This window comes from Prionailurus viverrinus, chromosome A2, assembly GCF_022837055.1.
Source record: "Prionailurus viverrinus isolate Anna chromosome A2, UM_Priviv_1.0, whole genome shotgun sequence".
Lineage (NCBI taxonomy): Eukaryota > Metazoa > Chordata > Mammalia > Carnivora > Felidae > Prionailurus > Prionailurus viverrinus.
In genome coordinates, this window is record NC_062562.1 from 154,037,656 (window position 1) to 154,057,467 (window position 19,812).

General features: G+C 40.9%; 1 protein-coding gene across 2 annotated transcripts in view; it reads right to left on the reverse strand.

Moving 5' to 3' along the window:
* Nucleotides 1-3,470: 3,470 nt before the first annotated feature.
* Nucleotides 3,471-19,812, reverse strand: part of SVOPL (SVOP like) — a 68,554-nt gene continuing 52,212 nt past the window's right edge. The window contains exons 13-15 of one of the 2 annotated variants that reach the window (XM_047849484.1): nt 18,006-18,095; nt 4,290-4,403; nt 3,471-3,828 (exon numbers count right to left, since the gene is read on the reverse strand). In XM_047849484.1, the coding sequence (XP_047705440.1) occupies nt 3,817-3,828; nt 4,290-4,403; nt 18,006-18,095 (216 nt within the window). In that variant the 3' untranslated portion in view covers nt 3,471-3,816. Of the gene's footprint in view, nt 3,829-4,265; nt 4,404-18,005; nt 18,096-19,812 lie in introns of those variants that run through there. The other variant, XM_047849483.1, reaches the window with a different exon arrangement.

A 19,812-nucleotide genomic window follows, 5' to 3' on the forward strand; every position in this document is an offset into this window, starting at 1 on the left:
AAAAGGTAAGTTTCCAAGGAGACTTTAATATGCTCAAGATTCACAGATTACTGGAGGCCTAGCTATTATTCAAGCTAAAATGGTTTGTCCCTTTAGCAAGGCATTAACATTAAGACAGTAGGGAGTTCCTAGGATTTTCTTTTTCTTGTAAACTGGTGGAGACTCCTACCAGTTAAACTGTTTGGTTATTTTGTCCCTTTCTGGTTTGGGGTAGCCAGCAATGTCCAAGGAATGTCATACATATCCCACCTGGGGTGGGGGAGGGGCGTGCTGGGCAGGGGAGGCGGGGGCAGGGAGGGGGGGAAGGGGAGAAGCTAGCTTGTACTTGGCCTTCATCCTCCCTTATGCTCCCTCATCAGTACCATGGAGTTCCATTTTAAAAAGATTTTTGAATTACTTTGTCAAGTTTCAATGAGCACAAATAGTAAATATTCCTGGCAATATTGAACCACCCCAGAAGACTCACTCTTCACCAGCTTCAGCCAATGTTCCAAGGATCTCACTTGGTAAGTGTTTCCATTAATTTTAGCTTCCCCTTGGCTGTTTAAGGGAATAACTGATAGTGGTTTACAAGAGAAGCCCTCAGGGTCCCATCAACCCTAGCCTGCGGGGAGGGGGGGTGTGGGGCAGAGGTCCCTCCTTTGAGTAGATAAGGAGGCATTCAGATTTGATAAAATCTTCAAGAACAATCTTTTTTCCAGTGTCACAGTTGATTGCACCAATTTGTGGTTCTGTGCTTTAATGGACCCCCCAGGATGGGTGCAACAGGGGAGGCCCAGCTGTTGTCTTAGGTTTCTGGCTTTGGAACTGTTGCAGTTTTAAGGCCACCAAAGTCAAGGACGCTTGTTTATGGCCCAGTGGTCTCTTCAGAGTGGAAAGGCAATTCAGGTAATGGATTAGTAGACTGAGTACTCAGGTAAAGGAAGATCGAAGGGGTTGTAGATGTCCCATGGTCTTAGAGTCTTTTAGGTAACTCTTGTGTCTGTTTAACTTCTCATTAACCTTTTGCACTGAATCGGTGAATGTATTTTGGAATTTTGGAGACTTCTACATAACAATTAAAATAGGTATCCCATCCTGGTTGTTGATAAGGGAACCCTTCCTTTCAAGTGCACTTCTAGTCAGTAGATTGAGCTTCCAAGACCACACTTCTTAGACATTAAGTAGGTGGGCTGGAAGGTAAAGCACTCAGTTCTCTGAGACTTGAACATCTTATTCCTTTAAGCCTTGGGTTTCTCTGAGCCAAATTAATACCTAAGAGGGATGTACCGGAAGGTTAGGATTTTGTGGTGTTTTCTATGTACCTTGTTGTACAGAGTTTTTTTTCTTGAGGTTGCTAAGTGACCTAGTGTTTGTTCTGTGACTAATCTGTCCTTGCATGGAGTCTGGGCACACTGGCCACTTCAATCTAATATCTTTACGTGCTCAATCCCCCACCTACCAACTTTGCACCTTTAGCTTCCGAGATTCTTATTAGCAGTGGCTTTTAATAGTCCAACTTGTGCCTATTTCCATTGTGTTGTGCCATTGGTTAGAAGAGGTCAAATTTCTTATTTCCCCACATCTCCCAGAAGTTTATGCAATGGATATACCTCCAAGCTTTAGGAGATCCCTAACTGCTGCCTCTCTTTGCAGATTCCCACTATAATTGTCTGGAACCTTTCTGGGAACTATATTTTAATATATACATATTTTTATATATCATCATATATAAATATATATTTTTAAACCTATAGTTTGTTTAGATCAGAGAGATGCACTCAAAGCCTGGAGTGACTCATCCACAGCCTTTGGTTTTGACTAGAGCAACAGAGAACTCAAAGTGTTTAGCAGGTTCCTTGCCTGTGTGTTTCATTGTCCCACAAGCCATTAGCAGTCAGCTTCAGATTATCCTCATTGCCAAAATCAGTTAAAAATGATTTAAGAAGAGGGGCACCTGGGTGCCTCAGTCGATTAAGCTTCCAACTTTGGCTCAGGTCATGATCTGATGGTCTGTGGGTTTGAGCCCTGTGTTGAGCTCTGTGCTGACAGCTCAGAGCCTGGAGCCTGCTTCAGATTCTGTGTCTCCCTCTCTCTCTGCCCCTCCCCCACTCACACTCTGTCTCTCTCTCCTTCAAAAATAAATAAACATTAAAAAATATATGTTTAAAAAAATGATTTAAGAAGACAACATAGGTGATTCAAACAAACCTTATCTGATGCTTTATGAAGCAGGCAATGTCCACTCCCAAGAGTCCAGAGACCTACAACCTGGGCCAGAAGGCAGGAAACTTTTATAGGATTAAAAGATAAGGAAGAAAGTAAGCGGCCACAGTTGGCTTGGTGCCAGCTGACTGAACACACTATTTCTGGCCAAGTGGAACATTTACAGGGACATGAAAGTTATCTAAATTTCAGTTTGCTGATTAGGCACCCTGGGCAGGAGCTGCTTCCTCTTGGGCCTAAAAATTTATTTCAGCTATGACCTGTTAGCCAAATTTAACCTATGGCCATCTTTTCAATAGTCTGAGAGCTAGCAATGCTTTTTACATTTTTAAACATTACTTAAATGTTTTTACTTATTTCTGAGAGAGTAAGAGCTAACGGGAGGGGGCAGAGAGAGGGAGGGAGAGACAATCCCAAGCAGGATCCACACCTTCAGTGCAGAGCCCAGTGTGGGGCTCAAACTCATGAACTGTGAGATCATGACCTGAGCTGAAATTGAGTTGGACATTTAACCGACTGAACCACCCAGGCACCCCTTTGCATTTTTTAAGGCTAGTGGAGTGTTGGGGGTGTGTGAGAGAGACCATGTTTAGCTCACAGAGTCTTAAATACTGTCTGGCCCTTGACAGGAAAAGTTTCCTGACTTTAAGCTATTTGTGCCTCTTGTTCAAATAGGGGTGACTTGCACCCTTATAGAAGCAGGGGTATAAACCCTGTCATAGTTTGGTAATACAGTGATACTTGATTCTAGTTGCAGTGAATTCTTTTTTCCCCTGCAGAGGGGGGATAGGAGGAATTGATGAGCCAAGCCATTAGGGTCCCCAGTTTTAGAGGTGTCCACAGTAAGCCTGAATAGCAATCAAAGAATCTAAATGTAAAAGCCTTCGGCGTTTTCTTTCCACACCATACCTAACCTACTAAAGTGATATGCACAGGTGTGATGTCCTGCGTGAAAGCAGTTGCTTAACAAAGGGCAAATGGTGACATGATGTCAGAGAGCTTGCTGCACTTTCATTTTTTAAATCTCATCATGGGAATCAAAGATTCTCCCATAAAGTAATGAAATTAGAATACAAATAGAATGGGAAAAAATAGTGTATTCCCAGCTTCTTCCTAATTATATACAAGACTCCTACTCATTTAAGCATATTTTATAAATAAGCAACTTGCATCAAGATGGAGGCAATTTAAATGCTCGTTTTTGCCGTGAAGTTGGTGACTGTTGTGAAAGGCTTAATGATACAACCCCAAGTTCATGCCTTAGCTACAAAATTTCAGTCCAACTTTTGCTATAAACCTCATGGGAGAATATCAAGTATATATGCACTTTCTCTGAGAAACTTTACTTCCCCCTGCCCATCTCCCATAGACCTACCTTTCCCATCTTTGAAGTATATTTTTACAAAAGTTCTCTGTAGTCTCCCAAAAAAGACAGGAATATAAAATTAACCCACCTCATTCTCATGTGCCTTATTTTTCAGAAATACATAATCAGTGTCTTAATTACCAAGTAGCATACAGAAATTAAACCAGGTCTTTAAAACTGTGCCACAGCTCTTTGTAAACACAAAATGCATTTTTCTTCTCCGGTAGACATTGGTTTGCAGGACTTCATTTAATTTGCTGGAATAAGAAGTGATTTAGTAGATCAATACATTTAATAAAAAGGCTTCTCCATTCATCCTCAGCTGTCAGACACTAGAAACTAGTAATAGATGATTTCTTAATAAACTTATAATGAATTAAGAGCCTCGCATTTACCTTTGTTTACCTGGTAATGGCAATGGTAGTTTTCTAGTTGTTATTTTAGTGGCATACAGACATTATTCAGGGAAAATCACACCACACTATCGTCTTTGAAGAGTTTAGCAAAGGTTTGGAGTGAATAATTGGTTACTCTAGCTTCAGTGCTGCTCAAAGTTACATGCAAGCCAACTGGATACTCAGGCTTTTTACTCAACACCATTGTGTTAGTACACACTTGGATGTCATGTCTACTTCAAAGAATTTCCATGCTCCAAGGTCATTTCCTTTGGTCAAAAGGTGGTAGCTGAGAATACTTAAGAGATTTCTGCATCACTTACCTGTAGAGCTCGTCCTTTGGTCTCAATGGGGAGAGTAAAGGCAGAAATGGCACATACAATGCAGACTGATGAGAAAAGACACAGGGCCCCCAGGAAGGATGCGCTCATAAGAACCTGCAAGTCACAAGGAATGACTCCATTTATTGTGTCCCAGTCACTTGTCAGCTGATTTTTTTTTATGTCAAAGGGGAAATCATCTCTCCATAGACATGAATGAATGTCTTTTGCAGCCATTCTATAAATTGTGCCTTCCCGACGCCTCAGGTGAGTTATTTATTTGGGCCCAGCTACTGCAGGCATTTTGTGTGATTCTGTGAGCGGGGACTGACATAAGCATGTACTGGCCAGGTCAGACCTCTCTGCACCCACTCCTCCCGCATCTCCAGAGCAAACCAGTACCTAGGGAAGGTAAAAAGATCTGGTTTTCCCACACTCTCATACCAGTTTAGTTTGCTCAACCTCTAGTTCATTTTATGCAGAACTCCCTCTGCCAAACATCCACTTGTCCCCTTCAGTTCTGACAGGATGAATTAGGGAAAAAGGTTTTGGAGATGTAATCTGTAGTGTCTGGAAAGATGACATGTCTATCTATGTTCATGATGTTTCATGTGTGACAAAACTGGTGTTCATTTTTCCACATTCAGAATGAATTTCTACCAATTTGTACACAACCTTTGGCTGAGATCATGCTGTGTTACTAGCTAGTAACATTACCATTTCCCACATCCATTAACCCAGCGCTGCCTGAAGTTGCAAAACCTAACTGCTCTCCTAGCTAGGACCAGAGGCAACTGCATTTTGGGTTTGGGGGATTTTGTTTTGTTTTGTTTTTAGCTTCCCTACAGAGAAACCATGCTGGGCTTCCTAACAGGGCTCTAGCCACCTAGTAGATGTGAGTGGATAGTCTTCCAGTAAGTTCCTTTCTGCCTAAAGTCAATTTCTCCTGTTTGTAACCAAGAACCCTAATGCCTGATTATAAAAATAATTTGAGAATTCTGTTACAATATGGATTTCCAGGCCCCCCTTTGATGTACTGTATCAAAAAGAACTATTCATCTCTACTTCTAAAATCCAGCCCAGAACAGGAACAAAGAGGGACATTACACAGTGATACAAGGTTTAGTCAATGAGGCAACAATTTTGAAGGTTTACGTACCAAAAAGCTTCAAAATATATTCAGTAAAAACTGAATGGAGATCTAGATAGATCCACATACAGTTGGAAACTTCAAAACTGTCCTCCCTCAACAATTGATAGAACTACTAGGCAGAAAATGGAGGCTATAGAAGAACTTCATGACACCATCAACCAACAGGGTCTGACATTTACAGGACACCTTACCCAACAGCAGCAAAGTACGTATTCTTTTCTACTGCCCCTGAAACATTCACCAAGATAGACCATGTTCTGCGGCATAAAATGAACCTAAAAGACTTAAAATCCTAGAATGTGTTCTGACTAAAAGGGTATCAAACTGAAATAACAGAAATATAACAGCAAAATCTCCACTTCTAATCCATGGGTCAAATCTCAAAAATAAAAACAACAAAGAATATTAAATGTGTGAGACACAACTAATAGGGACAAAAAATTAAAAAATAGGAATAAATAAGAAATGTGTAGGACGTATATGAAGAAAATTGTAACTAAAGAATATGTAAAATTGAGTAAATCTAGTTCTTAGAAAATTGTGAAAGTATACTTCTCAAAGTCATCTGTAATCTAATGGATTCTCAATCCAAATTCCAGTAGGATTTTTTTTTTTTAGTCAATTTAGGGGAAAAAATTGACCCTAAGATTTATTGGAAACAACATGCAAAGAAAATCTGGAAATTTCTGAGAACAAATGCAAGTGAGAGAATCTGAGGGAAGAAGTCACCAGCCTAAGTGGTAATAACGTTCTAACCATGAGCAGTGTGATACTGGTGCCAAAATAGAATCCAGTATGGAAGCGGGGGTTTCCAACAATGGAGTCATGGTAAATCAACTGAGAATAGCCAGACAAAAGGATGATTAGTGGCCCCAGGAGCAACTAGCTAGCCATTGTTTTGTTGATTTTTAAAGCTGAATTCTTACCTCAGGCCTTAAGCAGAAATAAATTGTGAAAAGATCAAAGAATTTAATGTTTTAGATGAAAACACTGAAAGCTGTTAAACTGGTAGTATATTGGAAATATTTTTAGAAATAATGCATGAATGATGAAGGCCAAATAAACATGATACAAAACATTAACTCTAGAAGTGAAAATACTTGGTAAATTGACTACATAAAAATTTAAAATTTTGCAATATGTAGATATATGTGTAGATAGATGGAGAGTTTGTGTATGTGTGTTTATATATGAGCCTAGGTACATATGTACTCACATATATGTACACATGTACATAGACAAGTTACAACATTTGATAACTGCTGGTAGCCCATCACCCCTTCCCTCCTATTCTTCCAATTTCCTTTTTTTTAATGAAACCAGGAAGACAATGACTATAAAACCTAACAAAAATAAAATACATACACACAAAACCCCAACTGCCCTCTCAAGTGTATTGATTCAAAAATTGTAAATAAGTACCAGTAAATAAAACCTAGTGGTTCACTAACAAAACACTGGCTAAGTGGACCCTCGCTGCTATCCCCTGCACCACGGTGTGGAAGCTCTCCCCACCCACTCCTGCTCCCTCCCTCATTTGCCCTGCCAGGTGTTCCCCAACAAGTCTCTTGCACATTGAATTCTCTGTTAGCATCAGCTTTCCCAAAGACTGAAACTATTTCAGTAAAATAGTTGGATACAAAATCAATATAAAAAATAAATTCAGGGGGCGCCTGGGTGGCACAGTCGGTTAAGCGTCCGACTTCAGCCAGGTCACGATCTCGCGGTCCGTGGGTTCGAGCCCCGCGTCAGGCTCTGGACTGATGGCTCAGAGCCTGGAGCCTGCTTCCGATTCTGCATCTCCCTCTCTCTCTGCCCCTCCCCCGTTCATGCTCTGTCTCTCTCTGTCTCAAAAATAAATAAAAAAGTTAAAAAAAAAAAATTTAAAAAAAAAAATAATAAAAAAATAAATAAATAAATTCAGGAGCACCTGGCTGGCTCAGAGGAGCATGTGACTCTTGATATTGGGGTCATGAGTTCAAACCCCATGTTGGGTATAGAGATTACTTAAATAAAAAATAAATGCATTTTCTATATTAAAACATTCAAAAAAAAATTTTTTTAACTTGTATTCTTTTTTGACAGAGTGCAAGTGGGGACAGGCAGAGAGAGAGGGAGACACAGAATTGGAAGCAGTCTCCAGGCTCTGAGCTGCCAACACAGCACCCGATGCAGGGCTCCAACCCATGAACTGTGAGATCATGACCTGAGCCGAGAGTAGGACGCTCAACCAACTAAGCCACCCAGGTGTGCCCCTCAAAAAATGTTTTGATGCCTACTACATGCCAGGTACTGGAGGAGCTAGAAATACAAAAGATAGTAAAACAAGCCTATATTGTCCTTACAGGGCTTAAAGTGTTGGAAGAGAGAGATTTTGAATAGCCTGGCAAAACAAATCAGCAATTATAATCTGATAATCTGAAGGAAAATTTCAAGGGGTCATAATTTAAGGCATCAGGGAGGGCTTTTCTGAGCAGAGAATCCTAGATTACTGAAAGTGGAGACAGGGTGGAAAGGGAGAGGGTTTCCAGTCCATGGGAATAACAAGTGAGAGAATCCCGGAAGGCGGTAACTGTGGTAATCAACTACAAACACCAGATTACTTATAGCTAGGTAAATGGGTATGATCACAAGGTTGGGAGCCTTAGTGGTGGAGTCTTGTAAACCAAGTTGAGGATCTGGGTCTTCGTCTAAGAGGAAGGGCAAGACAATAAAGGATTATAAACAAAAGAACACAGATCAACATGGATACAGGGAGGAGAGGAAGTTGAAGGAGAGTAAGAGCTTGCAGAATAGTCCGGATGCTCTCTTGGCAGCCCAGTGAGGTGAGGGTAGTTTGAACCAGAGTGGTGCAGGTGGTGAAAAAGGAGGGAAGGTGAATTATGCAGGATCTACTAGCAGGCTAAATCCACATGGTTGGGGATTGAATAGTTGGGGAGGGTGAAGGGAGTGAAGACCAGGTTGGAAAGTTACAACATTCACTGATGGGGACTGTGTAAGAGGAATGAGTTTGGGAAAGATATCCTGAGTATGATTTTGAGACATTTGAGTGGAAATGCCCAGGGGGTGATTACATTCATGAATCCGGAGTTCAGCAGAAAGACCTAGTCCAGAGATACAAAGTTGGGTTTCATGAGCAAATGACTGGTAACTAAAATCATAAAACTGGGTGAAATCACCTACATGGAGATAGATTATAAAAAGATGAGGGTCTAAAATTGAGCACCGAGAATCCTCAACAATAGAGAAAAAGCAGAGGAAGATCAATCACAAGTTGAGAAGGAACAGCTGGAGATGCAGGAGAAAACCCAAAGTGTGCCAGGTGATGGATTCCAAGGGAAGAGGTAGCCATCAGTGTTTACAGTGAGGGAGAAGTCAAGTGTGATGGGAGATTAAAACAAAGTTTGAATTTAGAGACATGGTCATCATCAGAGACATGGGGGGCAAGGGAATGAGTGGGGAAAGGAAGTGAGGACAGTGTAGGAAAGGAACCCATTCAAGTAGTTTGGCTGAAAGAGAAGGAAAGAAAGTCAATGGGGGTGAGTTTACCGTTTGTAAGCTATGGAATCGTAGGTACATTAAATGTTGACTTGAGGGGCATCTGGATGGCTCAGTCGGTTAAGCATCCAACTTCAGCTCAGGTCATGATCCCATGGCATGTGAGTTTGAGCCCTGCATCAGGCTCTGTGCTGATAGCTCAGAGCCTGGAGCTTGCTTCAGATTTTGTCTCCCTCTCTCTCTGACCCTCCCCGACTTGTGCTCTGTCTCTCAATTATAAATAAACATTTAAAAAAATTTTTTAAATGTTGACTGGAAGCATTCCATCTGGAGGGATAGACTAGAATCACAATACAGATGCGATTATAAATTTGAAAAACTCAAGAGGCTCGAATGAAAAACCATCTTGAATGCATTCAGTGAGCTGGCTGTTTGCAAATCAACAGCTTTTCCAAATACAAATAACTTAGAATGCAAGACTAGAATTTATAATGAAAGCAAATAATCTATTCACAATAACAATGAAAAGCCTTAAAATGCCTAAGAATAAATTTAACAAGATATGCAGGAGCTCTTTGAAGAAACACTAACGTGTCAGCAAGGAACAGCATAGAACAAACATTGAACAAATTGACACAAACTCTGCTCTTAGGAAGATAATACCAAGGGGGAAGAAAAGTCCATTTTTTCCTAAATTAATGGATACATTTAATGAATTAATCATTAAAATCTTAATAGGATTTGGACAGGCAAGGGAGGCACATTGTAATTAAATGATTCTGAGGCTTATCTGAGAAAAAAGAACAATTAGGTGGGGCCTAGGCAGCCAGTTTTGAAAATGTACTATAAATATTCAACTAATAAGAATACGACAATGACGAAACCAGACAGATTAATGGACTAAAATAGGCTAGAAATAGACCAAGAAATTGTGGAAATGTAAGTAAATAGACATTTCTAATCCAGGAGTAAAAAATAGGTTATTAAATCAAGTGTGTAGGGACCACTGGCCTTCCATCTAGGGAATCATAAAGCTGTTTGCTGCATTAGGCCTCCTACTGCCATATCCCAATGGCCTGGGAGAGGACAAGTCAGGGATTTCTCGATTGGAACCAGGGATGCTTTTAAACACTTTTATATGCATGCTATACTTCAATAAAATGCTTATGAATCCTCTCCCCCAAAACGAGAAGTCCACAGACTACGGGCAAGGAGATGTGTATTTTCACAATCCTAATCACAGAACACAGAAGTTGTAAAGAAAATACTGATAAATTTGTCTGTGAACTTACAGTTTCTGTACAAAGCAAGGAGAACATAAATAAGAATGAAAAACAAATGGAAAATTGGGACAAATATTTACAATATGCCGGAAAAATGGTTAAAATCCTTCATGTATGAAGGACTCACCAATCAAGGATTTAAAACTGAATTGGAAAATGGGAAGGACCCTGAATGGACAAGCTAAAAAAGATAAAATACCCAATTAAAATGCGCAAAGAACATTCAGTTTCATTACTCGTCAAAGAAATGCTAAATATAATAACAAAGATCATTTATTGCCAGTGAGACTAGCAAATATGACAAAGACTGACAAACCCAGTTGGCAAATCTGTGAAGCAGCAAGACCTTACCAGTGCAACATTCCCAAGGAGAGTTTTAGCACAATGTGTCAAAATGGAAAATGAGCAGACCCCTTGACCTACTTACCATTCCAATTCCTAGGAATTTATCCTAAAGAGATAATCCCAAAGTTAGATAAAAATGCAAGCACGAGGACCCTCATTACTGTTATTTATGATAGAAAAATATTCAATAGTCTAGACCTTTAACAATATAGAACCAATAAATTGGAAATTTACTTTTGGAATATGCATACAAGGGTCTATTTTTCAGCATCAACAGAGAGCTTGATTTTTATTCATATGAAAAAAATGTCTGCAATGTATTGTTGCATACAAAAAGCAGACTACAAAGTGTATGTTGTTATCAACCTAAAAAGTTCCCATTCAAGATGGCAACATAGGAGGATCCTGAAAGCACCTCCTCTGTGGACAGACTGAATCTACAGCTAAATAGGAAACCATTTCCTCTGAAAGAAACACAAAAACTAGCCAAGCAACTCCTAAGCATAAGGTAAACAAGAAAAAAATCCACATCAAAACAGTAGGAGAGGCTGAGACACAATCTTGCCATAAACCCACCCCTGGTGCAGCTACCACAATCAGGAGGGAACTTAGAACTCCAAGCTTCTCCCTGAGGAGCTAAGGGTTTGAATCCCACATCTGGCACGCCAACTTTTTTTTTTTTTAATTTTTTTTTTTCAACGTTTATTTATTTTTGGGACAGAGAGAGACAGAGCATGAACGGGGGAGGGGCAGAGAGAGAGGGAGACACAGAATCTGAAACAGGCTCCAGGCTCTGAGCCATCAGCCCAGAGCCTGACGCGGGGCTCGAACTCCCGGACCGCGAGATCGTGACCTGGCTGAAGTCGGACGCTTAACCGACTGCGCCACCCAGGCGCCCCTGGCACGCCAACTTTTAAGACCTGTGCCTGAGAGATGAGCCCCCACAACATCTAGCTTTGAAAGCCAATGAATGGGCTTGTATCCATGAGATCCACTCAGCCACATCAAACTGAGAAACAGTTCTTAAAGGGCTCACATGAACTCACCTGGCTACCTACCCTTCCCTCCCACCTGTCCCCTCTCTCCCTCCCCCACCAACTGCCACCCTCCCACACCCCCACCCAGGGTACAGAGGCTAAACACTGAAACACATCCAGTCTTTTTGTGAAAGAGGCCTATTTTCTTCTCTTAAAGCATCACCCTGATAGACAAGCATCTACTTGAACACACAACGAGGAATTTACTGAAATATTCTCCAAATATGGAGGCCAGCAGTTGCCAGCTTTACATCCTCCCTCGACCTTGCTCCAGATCTCTGGTATCTCCAAGGAAGGAGCTCGTGCACATGTCTGGTGCCCTAGTTTTTGTGGCTACTGCCCAGGAGACATCTGATCACCTGTCTCCGATGGCCAGCAGGGCTAAAGTTTATGGGTCCACAGGAATATAACAAGCAAACAGTTCCTGTACTGTAACCAGCTACACTACAGGAGACAGCAGTGGAAAGCCAGCACACAGAAACTCTGTCTGGATTTCTGGAAAAGAGGCCAATTAGCTGATCTTCATAGCTGTAGCCTGTGGTCAGGTATCTAACTACATACACATTTAGGGGCCAAGTGTAATCCTCCCCAGACCCTTCAGAGGGTGAGTGCCATCTTCTCCCTCTGGCTCACTCCAGGTCACCAGCATCTCCCGGAAAGGAGCTTAAACATATGTCTGCCCCAGTTTTGGTGGCTGCCACCCAGGGGCACCCCTTGGTCATCTGGTTCTGGTGGCCAGCAGAACTTCTATTCATTGATCCCATAAGACCGAAACAGACAGAAACAGTTGCCAACTGGCTGCCTGCCCTCTGACCCCACCCAGAGCACAGCACAGGCACGGCCGATTGAAACACAGCAAACACACAACCAGTCTTTCTGTAAAGAGGCCGATTCATTTATCTTCAAGGTGTGGCCTGAGGGGCAGACTTCCACATACATTTAGGGGCTGACTACACCACTCTCAAGAGAAGCAGTACCAGCTTCACACTTTCCCTCTGCCCCACCCCATAAAGTAGCAAAAAAACCCCTCCACTAATCTGTGAATGGATACTCAAAAAGATGTTAAGTGTGACATCAAAAACATAAAATGGGTAAAAAAATGGATGCCTACAAATGAGTTCAAACTTAAACTGTCATCAACTTAAAATAGACTGTTGTATCTATACAAGGTCTTACATAAGCCACATGGTTACCATAAAGCAATAACCTAGAGTAGATACACAAAAGATTAAGAATCCAAGCAAACCTCTACAGAAAATGATCAAGTCACAAAGGGAAGGCAAGAGAAGAAGAACAACAACAAAGCCAGAAAACAATGAACAAAATGGTAGTAAGTGGATACGTATCAATAATTACTTTAAATGTAGGACTAAATTCTTTAATCAGAAGGCACAGAGTGGCTGCATGGCTACAAAAACAAGACCCATCTCAATGTTGTGTATAAGAGACTTACTTCAGATGTAAAAATGCAAACAGACTCAAAGCAAAGGGATGCAAAATTATATTCCATGCAAATAGAAACAAAAAGAAAGCTGAGGTACCTATATTTTATCAGACAAAATAGCCTTTAAGACAAAGACTGTGAAAGACAAAGGCAATACAAAATGATAATGGGATCAATTCAACAAAAATGACATAGCACTTAAATTTATGTACCCAACAGAGAGGCACCTAAATATACAAAGCAAATACTAACACACCAAAGGGAGGAATAAGTAGCAATAATACGAGACTTTAATACCACACTTTGATCGATGGATAGGTTGTCCAACCAGAAAATCAATAAGGAAACATTGGTCTTAAATGACATGTTAGACCAGATGGACTCAACATATATACAGATTCCATCCAAAAGCAACAGAATACACCTTTTTCTCAAGGATACATGGAATGTTCTCCAGGATAGATAATAAATGTGTTAGACCACAAAACAAGTCTTAATAAATTTAAGAAGACTGAACTCCTATCAAGTACCCTTTGCCCCAGTAGTATGAAACTAGAAATTAATTACAAGAAGAAACTGGAAAATTCACAATTATGTTGAAATTGAACAACACGTTGCTGAACAGCCAAGGAGTCAAAGAAGAAATCAAAGGAGAAATAAAAAAATACCGTGAGATAAATGAAAATAGAAATGCAACATACTAAAACTTATGGATACATAAAAAGCCATTCTAAGAGGGAAGTTCATAGTGATAAAGCCTATTTGAGGAAATAAAGATCTCAACTAAAAAACTTAACTTTATACCACAAGGACCTAGAAAAAGAACAAATGAAGCCTAAAGTTAATAAAAGGTAGGAAATTGGGGCTCGATCAGTTAAGAGTCTGACTTCGGCTCAGGTCATGATCTCGCAGTTCATGAGTTCGAGCCCCATATTGGGCTCTGTGCTGAGCTCAGAGCCTAGAACCTGCTTCAGGCTCTGTGTCCCTCTTTCTCTGCTTCTCCCCACTCTCACTCTGTCTCTGTCTCCGTCTCCCCACTCTCTCTCAAAAATAAATACACATTAAAAAAAATAGAATGTAGGAAATAACAATGATCAAAGTGGAAATAAATGGACACTAAAGAGACAATAGAACAGATCAATAAAACTAAGAGCTATTTTGGTATAAAAAAAAAAAAAAGACAATCCTTCAGCTAGACTCACCAAGAAGAGAGAGGACTCAAATCAGAAATGAAAGAGGAAATGTTACAACTAACGCCACAGAAATACAAAGGATCATAACAGACTATTATGAACAATTATATCAACAAATTGGACAACTTAGAAGAAATGGACAAATTCCCAGAAATATACCATCTACTAAGACTAAATCATGAAGAAATAGAAAATATGGGTGTGCCTGGGTGGCTCAGTCAGTTAAGCACCTGACTCTTCATTTCAGCTGAGGTCATGATGTCACGGTTCATGAGATCAGGCCTCATATTAGTCTCTGTGCTGACAACATGGAGCCTGCTTGGGATCCTCTCTCTGCTCCTCTCCTGCTCATGCTCTCTCTTTCTGAATATAAATAAATAAACCTTAAAAAAAAAAATAGAAAATCTGAACAGGTAAATTACTAGTAAGGAGATTAAATCAGTAATCAAAAAATTCCCAACAAACCCAAGTCCAAGAACATATGGCTACACTGGTGAATTCTGCAAACATTTAAAGAATCAATACCAATCCTTCTCAAGTTCCTTCAAAACATATAAGAGGGAACACTTCCAAACTCATTTTACAAGGCCAGCATTACCCTGATACCTAAGCCAAAATCTTTAATGTTTATTTATTTATTTTCAGAGAGAGAACACCTGGGTGAACAGGGGAGGGGCAGAGAAACAGGGAGAGACAGGATCCCAAGCAGATGCCCCTAGACCACTATCTTAAATCATACACAAAAATCAACTCAACTCAACCTAATGCAAAATTCATCATGTCACCTCCCTGCTTAAAACCCTTCAATTATTTCCCACTACTCCTCAGAAAAAAATCCCAACTCCTCAATATGCCTGTCAGGCACTTTCTCTCCCTGCACATCTCTCCCCTTAACTCAGCACAGCTATTTCCTGTTCCTGGAACACCCCAGTCTCGGCCGCATCTCCAGGCCCTTGCACCACCAGGCATCCTACTTGAAATACTATTTCTCTTTGTAAGTTGTCAACTTCTCATATTCCAGGTTTCAACTCTATTGTCACCTTCCCCGAGAGATTTTGCCTGCCACCCCTTCGATTATCAAATTACCTCCACAGCACTTATATCATCTGAAATTATCATAATTATTTCATATTTGTAAATTCCCAACTTGAAAGGAAGCCTCTCGAGAGCAAGAATCTTGTGGTGGGTGTTCTGCCAAGTGTTTAAACAGTAGGCTTTCCCTGGAAAAGTCCCACAGCTACCATATGCTAATTTCCATACTACACTACCACCAAGGGTAATTTCAAGGTCCACCGTGACCACAACCAGCTTGTAAAATTTCCTGAAAACTTAACAGTTCACTTTCATAAGCCAGGGCAGGCCAGCTCCTGCCCCACCACTGGAAACCTATCTGACTTATTTACTGCTACAAATAAATAAAACTAAAACAATGCCAGGCACAGAGCCAAGTGTGTAGTAACTGGTGATGGGGTGTTGAGTTGAAATAAAATAAGTCTCAATTCTGTCAGATATAGATGGTAGCTAGTTGAGTCCTTTTTTTTTTTTTTTGCCAGCTGCCAAACTGTTTCTAGAATTTGCAGACAATTATTTTGGAGTCAGCTTGTTGAGTGGGTCATTACAAGAGGTTCCTAAGTGAGGAGCAACAAGAGGAGGAAGAGGAGAAGGCAAGAGTGAGGGGAGTGAAAAGGGAAGGGGGAAGAGGAAGAATTAAGGGCAAGTAAAGCTTGTCTCCTGGTTGGTATTTTCCCTGTTGATGGCCGTGCTTCTCAGCAGGCGGTCCACAGACCAATCCCATCAGCTTTGCTCTGGGGACTTGTTACAACTACTGTAGCGGTCCCACAGACCAGCATCTATCTCTGGCCGGAATCCAGCAATCTTCTTGTTACCGAGTTACTCGTAATTCTGACACACACTGAAGTTTGAGAACCACGTCCAAGGGAAGGCTGACAGATTATGAGCTCATTAGAGCGACACGAGACCTCACTGGAAGCAGCTCACCCCACCCCAAATGCAGGCACATATCCTAGGAGTGGATTCTAACTTCCCATTCCAGATCTGTTAAGAAAGCAAAACATTCCAATTGTATCGTGATTGAAATACCGGACTTAAAAGTATTTTTGTGATTGAGAAACATTTGTTTGAATATTTAGCATTTTGGCCTTATTAGTTATCATTGTTACTATTAGGTAGCATTAATTATTTACTATGTATCATAGTGCTTTCCATGTGTTAATCTCATTTGATGCTCAGAACAAATCTATGTGGTAGGTGCTATCATTGATCTTTATTTTACAAATGAGGGGGGCAGATATAGAGATGAGTGACTTAACTATAAAAAGTTGTGACCCTCTGGCTGCAGGACGCTAAGCAGACCAGAGCCTTATGGCCCCAGAAGACTCAGTCCCAGTAGGCAATCTTTCCTGGTCCACAAAACCACTAAAAGCCATGTGGTCTCTAGGGTAAATACCCACAAATACCCAGAAAACCTCTTTCAAGTGGTTGAAAAACAGACTCAATTTCTAATGAAAGCTTGGAAAATAAACTATACCTTGGCCTGATCATCCAGAAACAGGATTAATAATTTACTTCTGTGTTTCACCACTATGTTCTTTTCTGAAAATTGTGAAGTCATCAGTATAACAGAACTTTGAAAATCACTAGACAAAAGCTGCCCTCATTTTTCCTTAAGATGAGTGGAAAAAGCACTCCCAAAATAGCTAAAAACACACAAACAATTTTATAGCAAATACATGAGACAGAATGCTCAGCCCGCAACAACCTCCTTTCTTTGAAAACTGCATTTCCCCCAGCTGCATTTGTAGGTAACCTTGACTCCTGGTCACAACTGATTTAGCTCAAGTATGAACATCTGACCAGACATGACTAGTGACAGTCCCTTTCTATGGATGCAGAGAGAATGCATCAGTGTCTTCTGGTGGCTGGATCTAAGGGTCTACGTTTGAGATTCATGGGATGACCTTGTACACAGGCAAGCATAATACTGGTCTTCAGGGAAAGTGGGGTAAATCCTGAATGCTCAGAAAGGCAAAGGAGTGACTATGGGCCCAGACGGACATGAGGAGGAGAGGGCCTGAGTCCCTGTTACCACCGCTGCCTGGATCAGACTCTCCCAGGGCCTAGCCTCACTCCTGTCTTTTTGCTGCAGTCAGCTTGGGTGGATTTCCATTTCTGTGGCCAAAAGAGAAGGACCAGGGCAGATGAGCCAGCTGTTTAGCCCTCTGAAGAAACATTACCATGTGTAGCACCATATCTGCCTATATCCTTCCTCAAACAAGGGTCCATCCATGATTCCAGGCCACCTTTGGATTTTTATCCCAGTCTGCACTAGGTTTGCCCTAGCACTAGACTTATGCTGCCCACAAATGCCTCTGGGCACGTCTATAGTCTGTTTTTCAGTTGTGCCCCAGAATAGGGTCAGGGCTCAAACCAACTGTCATTCAACTGCTCAAGCCCCTCGCATCCTCCATTTCTTTTCTATCTTCCCACAACAATGCCCCACAAAATTCAAACCCTGCATGAGATGAAATACAGTTTATTGACCAGCTACAAGCCTGGAAGCTTTTACTTAGCCTCTCTCCCTAACCCATATTCACCAAACAATGGGAAAACAGCAACTCAAGAAAAATCATTAAGTAAACAGAAATCCCTGATTAAACCCTTAACTTGAAAGGACGTGGAATGCATCTTTCCCCATCTACTTTAGACTTCTTCCCCTGCCCCCCCTACAAAAACTCCTGGACTGTACCTGGGATATAAATGGTGCCACCATTGCACCAATGCGACACAGGGAGCCGCTGGTCCCCATCCCCAAAGCGCGCATCGTTGTGGGATAGACCTGGAGAGAGGAGCATAAGAAGCATCAGTTAGCTTGGACTTTTTCCTTCCCAAGTCCCCTTCCCTAGCTTTGGTATATATCAAATACGAGACTTTTTTTTTCTTTTCTTTCTTTTTTTGGTTTTTGTTTTGTTTTGTTTTGAGAGAAAGCATGTGCTCATGAGCAAAGGAGAGGCAGAGAGAGAGGGAGAGAGAATCTTAAGGAGACTCCACACTCAGTATGGAACCCATCATGGGGCTTGATCTCACAATGGTGAGATCATGACCTGAGCCAAAATTAAAGAGTTGGACGCTTAACTGACTGAGCCACCCAGATGCCCCTCAAATACCAGATATTCTATACAGGATATGAGATACAGGACATGTGTGTTCTCAGGCATACAACTTTGCATTCTTAAATATTAGAAAAACGATAAACACTTAGCAATTATCCTTTAAATGACCAAATTCCAAAATATGTTTAATTGAATGTTCCTAGTATAATTTCAAAAGGTAACCTTTGGAATCAAAAAGAAGGTTTCCATTTTAAAACTATAAATGTATAAAGTGGTTCTACTAATGGGGTGCTGGGGTGGCTCAGTTGGTTAAATGTCCGACTTCACTCAGGTCATGATCTCGCCGTCTGTGAGTTCGAGCCCCACATCAGGCTCTGTGCTGACAGCTCAGAGCCTGGAGCCTGCTTCGGATTCTGTGTTTCGCTCTCTCTCTGTCCCTTCCCTGCTTGCACTCCTCCTCTCTCTCAAATAAACATTTAAAAAATAAATAAATGGGGTGCCTGGGTGACTCAGTCTGTTGAGCATCTGACTTCGACTCAGGTCATGATCTCGCGGTGAGTTTGAGCCCTGCGTCAGGCTCTGTGATGACAGCTCAGAGCCTGGAGCCTGTTTCGGATTCTGTGTCTCCCTCTCTCTCTGCCCCTCCCCCACTCATGCTCTATCTTTCTGTCAAACATTAAAAAAAATTGTTTTAATAAATAAATTTAAAAAAAAAGTGGTTCTACTGAAGGGAAAGAAAATCCTCCCCAAATAATGATTCAGTGAAACCTTTAATACAGATACAGTGAAAAGACTTGACCAGTGTGCCAGGTACATGCTATACCATTCATCACATTCTTGTTGCAGAATTTTATGTCCTGGGGCCCCGGGCTGGCTCAATGAGTAGAGCACACAACTCTTAATCTCAGGGATCTGAGTTCAAGCCCCATGTTTGGCGTGGAACATACTTAAAAGAAAAAAAGAATCTTATGGCATAATCTACTTTTTTGATGCAACTTTATTACATTTATAATAAAACTTCATTAATCTGGACTTTATTAATTCCAAATTCTTATAGGAACTGGCAAAAGTAAGCAAATGGTATTTAACACATTATAGGGAGAATACTTAATCTAATAATGGTTTTTCAAAACTCAAGAATTTTCTCTCAAAGCTATACAATACCAGTAGTTTTTATTTCATTCACTAAAGCAAAGCACATAGCCCCTTTCCTCAGTCACATTTTGTTAAGTAGCATCTGTCAAATACAAAATCAAGAAGCTTTCTGGCCTAGCTGAAACCACCGTTTTTATAAGAGAAGGTCTAGGAGTTGAGTGCCTTTTTTGGAAGCTTTTTTCTTTTTCTGGAAAATGAGGCTGAAAATAACTAAAAATAATGGATTCAGATACATGGTGACGATATCAGAGCAATGAAAATAAAGTCTTTTTTACATGTTTTGACAAT